This window comes from Callorhinus ursinus, unplaced genomic scaffold, assembly GCF_003265705.2.
Source record: "Callorhinus ursinus isolate GAN/ISIS: 27379988/994484 unplaced genomic scaffold, GSC_fseal_2.0 scaffold1, whole genome shotgun sequence".
In the NCBI taxonomy this organism is placed as follows: Eukaryota; Metazoa; Chordata; class Mammalia; order Carnivora; family Otariidae; genus Callorhinus; species Callorhinus ursinus.
Window position 1 is genome coordinate 139,626,804 of NW_027397063.1, and position 12,904 is coordinate 139,639,707.

At 45.7% G+C, this 12,904-nt stretch overlaps 1 protein-coding gene across 3 annotated transcripts in view; it reads right to left on the reverse strand.

The window, feature by feature from the left end:
* The window catches only part of MYRIP (myosin VIIA and Rab interacting protein), a 418,488-nt gene that overhangs the window by 36,706 nt on the left and 368,878 nt on the right, over positions 1 to 12,904 (reverse strand). For all 3 annotated transcript variants that reach the window (XM_073901699.1, XM_025870798.2, XM_073901706.1), the window contains exon 11: positions 7,620 to 7,859. In XM_073901699.1, the coding sequence (XP_073757800.1) occupies positions 7,620 to 7,859 (240 nt within the window). The remainder of the gene's footprint in view (positions 1 to 7,619; positions 7,860 to 12,904) is intronic.

The following is a 12,904-nucleotide window of genomic DNA, read 5'->3' on the forward strand; positions in this document are numbered from 1 at the left end:
CTGAAGAGATCGGCAAGCCTCAAAAAGGCTAACAGCTATTACTGTTAAGTTTTTATCTTCCTATTTATCAACTATTCTTCACTCAATATTTATGAATATGTATGAATTTCCTACTACCTGTCAAACATCAATCTAGGAATTTATCAAAATAATTATGTTTTCCCCCTTTAATCTGTGATTATAATGAAAAATATTAATAGGTTTCCTAAAATTGAGGTTATTACATTCCTAGACAAAATCCTCCTTGGCCATTGTAAATTAGTATTTTAATAGGCAGTTGGACATCAATAGTATGTGCCAGAAAGTGTGCATAGAAACACATGGGACATCACCTTTAGTGTCCCAGATATCTTTCTGCTTCAGTTGTGCCATTTGATTACTTTTATTCTTGAAATTATTAGTAAAGCTCAGGAAAAAAAAATATAGGCCATTGGAAACAATTTGTTAACATATTAAGAATTTTTGAATGTTTGTTAACCAGTGAGGTAGTATGTAAATTTTTGGAGGCATATGATTTTTGGGTCAGATTCAGACCAAGTTTTTATTTTTTTTTAATTTTTAAAAATATTTTATTTATTTATTTGACACAGAGAGAGAGAGAGAGAGAGAGAGAGCACAAGCAGGGTGAGTGGCAGGAAGAGGGAGAGGGAGAAGCAGTCTCCCTGCTGAGCAAGGAGCCCGATGTGGGGCTTGATCTCAGGACCCTGGGATCATGACCTGAGTTGAAGGCAGATGTTTAACCGACTGAGCCACCCAGGTGCCCCCAGACCAAGTTTTTAAATAAATAAAGTAAACTTGGATTCCTTCAATTTTTTGGCATACTTTTAATTTCTTAATGCTAAATTGTATGGAAGTAATGTGTACCACGAATGACTGATGGATTTTATTGGCAAAGACCATGGGGACTAACTTCTTTCTGAGGATAGTTCTTTGGCCACTTTGCCCATTTCTTCTGTCTGGATTTTACAGTCACTTTTGCTCATTTACTTCTTTTTTTTTAATTCAATTTTTATTTAAAAAAATTTTTTTAAGGATTTTATTTATTTATTTATTTGACAGAGAGAGACATAGCGAGAGAGGGAACACAAGCAGGGGGAGTGGGAGAGGGAGAAGCAGGCTTCCCGCAGAGCAGGGAGCCTGATGCGGGGCTCAATCCCAGAACCCTGGGACCATGACCCGAGCCAAAGGCAGACGCTTAACGACTTAGCCACCCAGGCGCCCCTTCCCCTTTACTTTTTTTAAAAATAGTCAATATTTGAAAAATCATTACAAAATATCAAAGTATTCGCCTATAATTTAAAATAAATCTTATTATTTTTCTTATTATTTTTCAAACGTATATACATGCTATTTTGATTGACAACATAAATATTTATGTAAAAGCACTTGCATTTATAACTCATGGATTTGTTTGATCAATAGTAAAATATTGCGACGTTCAAGATATTTTTGCTATTTACAATGAGTTCTCATTCAGGAAAAACTCTCTAGGTGCTTTTTTTTTAAAGATTTCATTTATTTGACAGAGAGAAAGACAGCCAGAGAGGGAACACAAGCAGGGGGAGTGAGAGAGGGAGAAGCAGGCTTCCCGCCGAGCGGGGAGCCCGATGAAGGGCTCGATCCCAGGACCCTGAGATCATGACCTGAGCCGAAGGCAGACGCTTAACGACTGAGCCACCCAGGCGCCCCTCTCTAGGTGTTTTGAGATGAATATCTGTCATCAGAATTATCTAATTCATTGAGAGTTTTTTTTTTTTAATGGAATATGTGTTGAATGTTTCCAAGGGCCATTTTGGCATCAGTTGGGATTATCCTGTGCTTTTAAAAAACAGTCCTTACTAAGCAACTTATTATAACAGTGAGTTGTCCTTCCATTAATTTCATTTTTTCATTCTCAGAAGAAATGTATTAGTTGTGTGGGCATGTGATTCTAATATTGCAACATTTGGTTTGCCAATATTTTATTTAGGATTTCAGTATTTGCGTTTGTAGGTGAGACTCGTATATATTTCTTTCTTTTGTTTTTATATTCTCTCTACCCAGAAATGTTTTCCAAGAGCACAACTTTGCTTATTCTGCCAAGCTGCAGACACACAAAGCATGTTCTTTTTCTTCTCTCCCCTCTTCCTTCCTATGGTCCCATTTCCTCAGGGCATCTTACTTTTGGGCTTTTTTGGGGCAAGAACTCTGAACCAGTACCTCGTTTTCTAGGCCTTTCTATCTGCAACCTTCTAGAGCAGCTCTGCCTTTCTCGCTTCATACTGCATCTGTCTTATGCCCCATTGTATTGCTGTGGCTGAGGCAACATCAGTTTTTCCTGTCCGTTCAGATAACGCCTGCACTTCACAGAGGCTGTAAGGAATCTTTGCACTGGACTTTTGGACAATCTTTCTCTAGTGCTCAGTTCATCTTCTGCCTAGAGGAGATGATGTTCTGTTGAAGCCCCAGTGATCCAGGAGAGAACCTGGAACTCTTCCTGGGCTGGGAGGTCCCTCCCCATACACACACAGGATTCGGTTGTGGGAATGAGTGATGCCAATGACATCCTGAGTGGTATGGAACCTCCTCACCTGTTCAAGGCCTGTGGATAAGAGCTGTGGCTCTAAGTGCACAGCTAAAGCTCATTCCCCCCCCCCCCCCCCAGGGCAACAGTTAAATGGACAGTCAGCAAAGAGGTGTTAATTCTTCAATAGGCATAGCCCTACTGAGATCAATCACTTGTAAGATACCAGTCAGTACCTAACACTATATTCTCTTTAGCACCAACTGGAGATGAAGACACTCTTCTGAAATAGAATGTGACCTGGGATGAAAGACACCGAATCCTTATGTGAACGGTGTGTTATTTTACAGGGGTGAGACACATGCAGACAAAGTTGACTTTATGTTAACACTGATATCAACGAAAAGGTTTTCATGAGCACATTAAACTTCAGAAAGCCAAGGCTCTGGGTATTTTGGAACAGTCCATAGATCTGTCTCCTTGATCATGGACCAGGATTGTGTATCCTTGTTCCTTGGTGTTAGTAAATGGGGAGCATCCAGGAGAAGATGCATAAATTTATCTCTTGTTTGGGGAAAAAGACATTTAATAGTTGAGAGAAGTCTCAATACTTTGATGAGAATTGTTCCATGAAACTATACATAGGGGAGATAGCTGCTGGTCTGTGACTCCTTTGTGAAAGCAAAGCCCAATGATCCAGCTACTTGTAATGGTAATAAACAAAGGCACTTTAAATAAAATGCTTTCAGGATACCGGCTATACAAATTTGACTATAATGTAAGAACTTACCAATTTGGGCCTTCAACAGACACTTATGTTCGAAGAGCTTGATATGTGGGACATCTTTTGTCATATAAACAGTGTCATAAAGGGTACTTAGGTCAGGAAACATAAAAATCTATCTAATCTATTACATATCTAGAACCAGGGGATTTTCGAGCCAGAAGGGACCTGGGGCACCACTGCTCCAAGCCTGGGAAGATTATGGGACTTGTGGGAGACCCAGCCCCTGAACGTAGTCTCTAAAGTCAGGCCAGGAGTTCTCAGCCATTCTTTTGCTCCTTCTTTCCGGAATGCTGTCCTTGCATACCTAGAGGCAGACACTTCTAAGAACTGCTTTGGCCAGGACTTTCTCCCAGAACCATTGTCATGGCCATCTGTCCAATGGTAGAGGAGAAGCAAGTGCTCACTTCTGGGCTCTAAAGATCACATGGTTTAGAGGGCTGACCCCTGAGGTTTGATGGAATAAGATGACTTAAAGAAAAAAACGACTCTTGGGGCGCCTGGGTGGCTCAGTTGGTTAAGCGACTGCCTTCGGCTCAGGTCGTGATCCTGGAGTCCCGGGATCGAGTCCCGCATCAGGCTCCCTGCTCGGCGGGGAGTCTGCTTCTCCCTCTAACCCTCCCCCCTCTCATGTGCTCTCTCTCTCTCTCATTCTCACTCTCTCAAAAATAAATAAATAAATCTTTAAAAAAAAAAAAAGAAAAAAACGACTCTTTGGGAATCCAGTCCCCAAGAGGTTTCTGGGCTTGCCCCAAGCTCTGCAAGCTTGCTCTTCTGTTGGTAAAAATTCAGATGATGGTAACTATCCCTCCAACCCCCAGAGAAAGTGAGCCACCTATAGGGCAAGTTTGCCTACAGCAAAGGGCTGATTCCAGTCAAGATAAAGTGTGTTTCTAAAATGGTTCTTCTGAGGCTGGACAGGATTCTGAAGCCCCTGTTCTTACATGGGTTGTCATATTAAGGACACGAAACAGCCACTGATGTCAAGTGTCTGTGGGAACATGCACATTCTTCTGCTTTGGCTCCTGGAGAGCAGGGCCAGGGGTGGAGGCAGGGGGACAGTGACAGTTGTTTCACCCAGAAGCAGACCCGAGACAGGGATTTAGTTCATTTGGGAGGCGATCCTGGGAAACAGTGGTGGAGGAGGGGGACGTGGGGCAGGGGAGGGAAGGGAGTCAAGGAGGACTGTTCATCACTGCGGGAGCCTAGAGCTCTGTTGGCTGGGGAACTTGGGGAGTCAGTGTGTAGCTCGGCGCCAGAGTCACCACGCCCATGGAGGCCAAATAGCTGGGGTATTGACTTTCTTCTCGGCAGTCACTGGTTAGGGCTGCTCCCAGGCAGGGCTCTCTCTCTCCTTCCCCGGCCTGCCTGCCTTCTGCACAGGAAGAGGAGCTCCTGCTTCATCAGGGGCCTTTAGGCAGTTGGACTTTGGGCCAGTGTGCACTGCCGGGGTAAAGAGATTAGGGGAGCACGGACCACTTCTGAAATAGTTACATGAGCCCAGTTCCATGCCCAAACCATGCCGTGTGCGGACATTGTGTGTGTGTGCACACCTGTACTGTACAAACTAGTTGTGGTTGGCTCACAGGGGAAGTCAGTTAGTCTGATCCTGAAGATGGGAACGTGGGGCATTCTCATGCAGTGTCTTCCCGCTTAGATTCTGCCTAGCATGACAAAGCCCCAGATGTGGTTACAGACCTATGTTAGACATGCCAGGTGTTGCCTGGAAATAGGTGCAAAGCTGGTACTGACCAGCAGATGGATGTTAACTCACAGCCGTGAAGTTTATTTTCCTTGAGGTTGTTATAGGGGATGCGGTATTTGCTGGGTTCCTGCTATGTGCTGAATGCTATCATGTACAATTCAACCCTCACAACTCTATCAGGGGGTATGATTATCCTCATTTTACAGATGAGGCCAAGATATGTTCATGTAATCAACCATGAGGCCCGGGGCTGGGTCCCAGGGATCAGCTGAAAAACACGGCAGGTGTGGGCCTGTCACAGTGCTGGGACCAAGCTCGGGGACTGCAGGACAGTTCCGGCTGCTGAGTGGAGGAAGGACTGGAGTAGCCATGCAGGGTCTGGAGGGACAGGGAGAGCAGCCGGGGGACAGGGTCTGGTGGGAGGCAAAAAATGACCCCGGCTTGTTCTAAGCACTGGCAGTGAGTTAGGACACTAGCCGAAGCTTGCAGAGTTTGCAAATTGCATGGTTGCGTTTCAAATTCAGTGTTACCTTGAAGCCTATCTCTATATCTTTTTGCTTCTAAATAATACTGAAGATATAAACCTGTATTTCCGTGTTCCCATCCCAGACTAACCCATGCCTGATGTGGAAAATATATGTTACTTATCTTTTTCAGTTTGCTACCCGGATTTTTACATACAGTAAGTGATATCTGATGGATATTTTAATGCACTGATTCATGGTAGGCTGGGGAATGACTTAAATTTTGAGAAACTGACACATTTGGGAGCTTGAATAAAAGCAACTCTCCTAGTTTCTTGCTCAGAGAGGGCACGGGGCAGGATGGGGGCTTGTCTTAGATTTTTTTTTTCCCCACCGGCCCCTCCTTCCCCTGTTCACGTTCTGTCCAAGAGAGCACAGTGCAGATTGGTAGCTGTGCCTCCAGAAGATGAGGCGGGCAGGCTGACAAGGGGTGGGAGTCCGTGACTCATCATGGCCTGGCAGGCTGCTGGAACAGCAGGGGTTTGGGGAGCCTTGTGACCATCAGGCAGCAAAGCCAGTAGGATGCAGAGCTGTTGTAGGAAATAATGTGATATTCTTCACTTACCATCTGGCTCTGAGTTCTGGCAGACAAATGTGACTATCATGGGGTATTGGTTCAAGTAACAGAGAGGCGCAGAGCCCATTACCATTGAGGAAGCAATGGGTTGGAGCCCACATCCCAGGGAGGGGCTGCCTGTGAAGGCCAAGCTCCAGGCTCCAGCCCACAGACATGGCAGGGGACAGATGTGTGCCCTGTCCACGGGCAGAGGACCTGACGGATTGAGGAGTATGAGGACTCAGTGGTTATGGAGGCGGGGATGGGAATGAGTGAAAGGCAGAGTGTGAGCTGTTGGAGGGATCAGGGGCTCAGCCGTGGAAGATGGCCTCCACGTTCCTCAGGGCCGGCTCTTGACCATCTGTGCTCTTTGCTGGCTTGGCCCGGCTCCTCTTATGTAGCACCCCAGCTTGGCTGTTGAGCAGACGAAGGGGCTCATTGCCCCATTCACGTGGGCTGCCGGGAACTTGTGAGCTTATACAATGTACTCTCATAAGAGGGAAAAAACTGGCCACAAGTGCAAAGAAATTCTAGATGTTTCCAGGCAAGATCTTATCTGATTACAGGAGAGGCAGCTGTTGTAAGGGAAGGAGCCTGTGATTTGAGGCCAAGCACGTTTGTGATGCAGCCCCAACTTTGAAGCTGACTAGCTGTGGGCCTTGGGTAAGTACCTTCAGGACAAGCCTCTGCATCTACTTCAGTAGGTCTCTATGACATGAATTCACTAACATAAGCAAAGCACTGGGCACTCAACAAATGTTAGCTTCTTTCTCTTCCACTGTAAGCAGCAGGGATACCCTGACTCTAACGTGGCCGAGTCTAGCATGCATGTGCTTTGAGAAGCTGTAGAGGGAAAGACAAGGGGCAGAGCACTTATTGGGGGGCAAGGGGCCTGGGACCCCCTTTTGGCCAGGGGTTCTTCCTTCTGTGGTTTCCTAGCAATGTCCCTGGGTACTTGGAGGGGTGGTTTGGGGCTGGAGATCAAGTGGTTGGGGTTTTGGGGACTTTTACCTGTTTAAAACACCAGGATTCCACATATGGTTTGTTTGGAAAACGATTTTGAGGCTAAGACAAACCTAAATCTGCAAACTGCAGGGATAAATGATGTAGCGGGCCACCTTTAGCACAAAGACCATGGTCTGAAGCATCACCATTGACTAAAAGAGGGATGGCGAGTACTCTCAGCCCACAGGCAAATTTCCTCTGGGAAAGGGTAAGGGAAGGCAGTAACGTGGCCTTTCCTAATGAGAGAGGCGGTGAGCATTAATTATAGACTTGAAAGTGAAGGGCTGTCTTGGGAAGGATAGTTCGTAGAAGGAGAGGACAGGTCTCTGGAGGCCTGGGACGTGCGGGGCCCTCTCCCCGACTGAACCACTCAGCGCTAATCAGCAGGGGCTTCTGGGGTTCTCCCGCATGCACGGGATGGGCATTTGAGAGACAGCTCGTGGGGGGCCCAGCACACCTCTGTACAAATACAGAACTTCCTCTGCCTCCCCCTCCCCCTCTGCTCACACCGAGCTGCCCGCAGGCAGCTTCACGGCACTTACCTTCTTCAGCTCTTCCTGGACGCCCTGGCTGTTCTCTTCAGAGGACAGACTTTCCTTGTGGTTCTCAGACTCTGTCTTGGGCTCTGACTCCTGATCTTCTCCCGAAGACGTCTCCTTCTCACTCATTTTCATCGCTAACTCATACAGCCTGTTTCTCAGTTTCTCCTCGGTGGTGGCCACGCCGGCCTGAGGGTGCCGAGGCTCATTGCTGATGTCAGTCTCTGACACATCACCTGACACCTTAAATGCAAGCCAGAAGCATGAGCCGAGGACTCCTCTGCCACGGTCATACTGCTTGTTCCCAATCACCCCCAGGAAAGGACAGTCCAGGAAAATCAAGCTCTTTGAACTAGATCTGCTTTCTCTACACGTGGATTTTTACTTTTCACTTTTACTTTCTCAAATACATGCACCTTAACACTTTGTTCAAGGGGCCAGGCAGGTGAGCATCTGTCCTCAGAAACAGGTTTGAATTCATTCAGGGCCTTTCATTCACAAGATGCTCTTACTGAGCGCCCGCCATGGGCAGCAGTGTGCTGACGGTACATGGCTCAGCACACCTGGTTGGCAGTCCCCCCCCGTGGAGGTGACACACTAGTTCTAACAGCCCACGAAGGGGTACTTAATGGCAGGGCTGGAAGTTTGGGAAAGCTTCCTTGAGGAAGTGACGTTCAAAGTGGAAGTGATGTTCAAAGCATAGCGGTTACCCACCTAAAAGGGAGAGAGAAAGATGAACAGTATTCTAGGCTAAGGGCAAAGATTTTGAGATGGCACAAGGTCCTTGCACTTAGGTAAGCAATACTGTGTGACATTCCCTTGATAATTACAGTCCCAGCTTAATTATTACACCTTCGGTTCCTACTATCCATTTGGTGAACACCTCCAAAGTTTCTTATAGGAGTAGATCCCTGACCAGGCCTGGGGAACTTCAGGAAGACAGGCAGATGGTGACTCTCAATATGTCCTTGGCCGTAAGTTGGACAGACATGTATGGAATTTTAACACGATAACCCTTAGTACACCATCAGGGTCCATTAGACCTGACTTTAGTTTTTGAGTTTCCTCTTTGAGTTGCTCTCTTTGTAAGGCTTGATATTTCATTGCTTTTATTCCTTCTTGAAGGGTTTCCAAAGAACACAGAGAAAATTTACTTATTTTTTTTTAAATAAAATAAAACTCATTCTATTTTGTAATTACTATGTGGGTTCGCTGGTCTCTTTGATACAGCTGGTCTCTTTGATACATGATGGCATCTTTGTGATCTTATTTTTCTATCTTTTGAAATATCTTGCTCTTTCACCATCCTGGGAATTATCTTTCATCATTACTCATCAATTATTCTCAATTATGCTAAAAGAGACCAAAATAATAAAACAGAAGAATGGATTGGCCTGGAAGGATGATTCAGTAACGGACTAAATCATCATTTATTTTGAGTCTGCTTTTAGCTCATTGCATACAGCTGAGAATTCAAAATTTTTCATATTTGCAAAGAGAAGAAAAGTGACAGAGAACAACATTTCACAATTATTAGATGACTCAGAAGATGAACTCAAAGAGAAGGAGAGCAACTCTTTAGACTCTAACAATGACAGTAAGTTGATTATATAAGTAAAGTCTCAGGCTAAGAGCCGCCAGATGATAGTGTCTGAAGGTGAATTTTCTCAAACTCAAGAATCGATGAGTAAACAATGTATTTATGAGGACAAAAGGAAATATGGTATTTTCCTTCAGTTAATCATTCAACAGGAAGGGCTTCATCATATAACATTTTGCCTCAAGAATCTGGACCATCTTGTTGTGCTAAAAAAAGGTGCGACAGAGTCTTTCATTCTTTATGATGTTTGTGCATCAAATTTACTTGATACCGTTGTAACTGGACAAATGCTGAAGGCAGCTGTCTATATAAAGGTGAGTAGAAGGAAACAGATGACACAAAAGTGAAAAATAAGAGCCTCTGAGTTGATAAAAGAAAAAGAGTCCCCTGGAAATGACTGTTTCTCTGGTCCTGAGCAAGAATCAGTGATGAAAGCCTCATGAGAGGTGCCCAGTGCTCCCAGCATGCTTGAGGAGGATTCTTTTGTCTGGGGACACGGTGAAGCTCAATGGGGAGAATGGCCTCTGAACAGGCTCGAAAAATGAGGAAAGTTTTAATATGTAGACGTGGGGTCAGGCATTCTTGATGAGGAAGTAGCAGGGCCAGTAAGACCCAGGGTGCATGAGACTGCTTGGTGTAGCTAGAGGAATAAGGCTTAGAAATGGGACAGTGGGGGGCTTGGGATGGAAGAGAAATGGGCCTGGGTCAGACTGTGGAGGGTTAGGGATGAGCTTAAGGAGCTGAGCTTGTCTACCAGATAGTTTCACTGCTATCATGTGGTGTGCATTAAACTAGCCCAGAAATCAGCAACTAGCCCCAAACCCACACTCAGGAACCCTCTCTTACCAGCTCACTCAACAGATTTAACACACTGAAATACCAATTCATTTTAGTTCCCAGTTTGCTTTCTTTAGATTTGGCCTATTTCTTTACCTTGGAAGAACCTTCGAAAACTTGGGTCAATGGCGATTCAGTCCACATTCAGCGAACATGTACTGAGTGCCTACTATGTGCTGGGCCTGTGCTGGTCACTGAAGCTCACAGGTGGGAGTGACAACCCTCCTGCTCTGGCAGCATTCATGGCGTGATGGAGAGACATCATCTTTTTTTTTTTTAAGATTTTATTTATTTATTTGAGAGAGAGAGAATGAGAGGTAGCACGAGGGGGAAGAGGTTCAGAGGGAGAAGCAGACTCCCTGCTGAGCAGGGAGCCCGATGTGGGACTCGATCCCGGGACTCCAGGATCATGACCTGAGCCGAAGGCAGTCGCTTAACCAACTGAGCCACCCAGGCGCCCGAGAGACATCATCTTGACACACTGTGTACAAGGCACACACATGAGTGTTTGATGAGACTCAGGGGGAACCCTCACCTAGTTGGTTGGATGGATGTTGTTGGGAGAGAAACAGGAATAGGTGACAGCTGAGTGGAATCTTAAAGGATGAAGTCCTAGAGATTATCAGGATATATGTCAAGTTTTATCTGAGTGTTGAGAATTGTACTAATGCTAAATGATGGCCCTGGGATTCAATAAACACTATAGGCATACGCACAGGGATCTGACACCAGGAGATGTGATACCACGAACAGAGATGGAAGCATCCTTATCAAAAGCCGCCAGAGCTTCAAAACTTACTGAGTAATATTTGGTCCTGTAATGTTTATCAAGTACATTAACAAATATTTACATCTCCAAGAAAAATAGGTCTGTGTTTTCCTCCTACAAAGATCAAGCCATCCCTACTCTGTGTTATAAACTTACGCTTTTTCCCCACGTACTGATTTTCATGTCCGTCCCCATGAGAGCTGGGACAGTAGATGTTAAGCTGGGGTCTCAGCTAACACGGGTCTGTTGTTGGCCTCTGTGGATCCTTGATACAGTTTGCAGACTTCGATTTACATGCACTTTTCTAGGGGGACGGGTACCAGCTTTCATTAGAATTTCATTGGCATCCACGCCCCCAAAGGGCTAAGAAACATTGAGAAGAATACACAATCTACTTCCTGGTGAGACAACAGTAGATAAGTACATGGTACTTGAGTAGGGGATGGCAGATTTCCAGCGGAATTCAGAGGAAGGGGGAGAAGGGCAGTCTGTCGGAAACCTGGACTCAGCATGTAGAGAAGCTGAGGATCTGCAGAATCTCCAGCCTGAAGAATATACTCTTGTACTTCAAAGAGACCTTGAGTATGAAAATGTTGGACAGCAACTCAAACAGATTACCAAGAGCATTATGAAGATGGTGGAGAATTCTAAGAAACTTTTGTGTTGTGAAAAAGAAAAAAATCATAGGATGAAATTCCTATGGGCAAGCTGGATAACTATCAGCCATATGTGTATCTGGGCATAAAACATTTTGTGTAGTTGGTTGAAAATAAGCATTGCCTGCCCACCGGTGCATTGTCTCAATCCTCTCACTTTATAGATCAGCACTGGTATATATAAGGGGACATTATTTTGAGAATAAGAAACTCATGTTTTTCAGTTCCCACTAAAACTGCATTCCCTTGTATCTTCATTTTTAAAAAAAAATATTTTATTTATTTAACAGAGAGAGACACAGTGGGAGAGGGAACACAGGCAGGGGGAGTGGGAGAGGGAGAAGCAGGCTTCCACGGAGCAGGGAGCCCGATGCGGGGCTCGATCCCAGGGCCCCGGGATCATGACCTGAGCCGAAGGCAGACGCTTAACGACTGAGCCAGCCAGGCGCCCTGTATCTTCATTTTCTTAGCTAAGCCTAATTACCCTAGGGAAAAGAGTATAGATCTAGAACGAAAAGATCATTGATCATTGATCAGCTCACCTCTTTAACATGGTGACAGAGTAGCCCAGATTTTGTGGAGACAGAAGAAATTTCTAGAAACTGAAGTTCCCTGAGGTTCAAATGCTGGATTTTGCTTGTTCCTCAGTTGGGATCCAGGGAGAAGGAGCCTCAAAAGCTGCCTGTGGTCTCTGACCCTTTGGCCCCTAATAATTTGGGGCAGCTATATCAGAGTTGAATCAGACCCCGAGGAAAGGCTTCAGAGGGAGGCCTGAAGGGGGTCCAGGTCTCCCCAAGCTCCTGTGTGGAGCAGAGAGCATCCAGAAGTGGGCTCATGAAATATTGGTGGTGGTACTGGAAGATGAGCTTCCTACGGGCTCCTACGGTGGGAAGGAAGGGGCTGCCTTGAGGCAGACAGCCAGGGCCCTGTGGAGGATGAGAGCGGCAGCCATGATGGGGCCTGAGGGAGAGGGACTGTGATCTGACCTTGCACACAAGGAACAGATAAGTTCTCAGGCCTTAGGATGCCAGCAGGGCGGGAATGACTTCGTGAACAGAGGCTCCATCACTGAAGAGACCTGCAAGGACCCAGAGGAACCTGCGCAGCCCTCAGATGGCCCTGCAGCCACAAGGACTCCAGACGTTTCCCCTCCGGCTCCCCAAGATGGCAAAAGTAGAGAAAGTGGAGGGGTTGGAGGGCTGATTATGAAGAGGAAAGTTGGTTTTAAAGAGATAAATTTGTTGAAATCACAGGAGGCTGAGTGTTCCTGGATTGGCTAGCTTACATTGCTGGCTCTGCAGACTGGGGAGGCGGAGGAGGAAGGGTACGGCAGTTACAGAAGGACAAAGCGTCCCCTTTTCCTTGCGCACATCAATGTAGCATGTGGAACCTGGAGACTCTGGCTAAATAAGAAAGTATAGTTTTA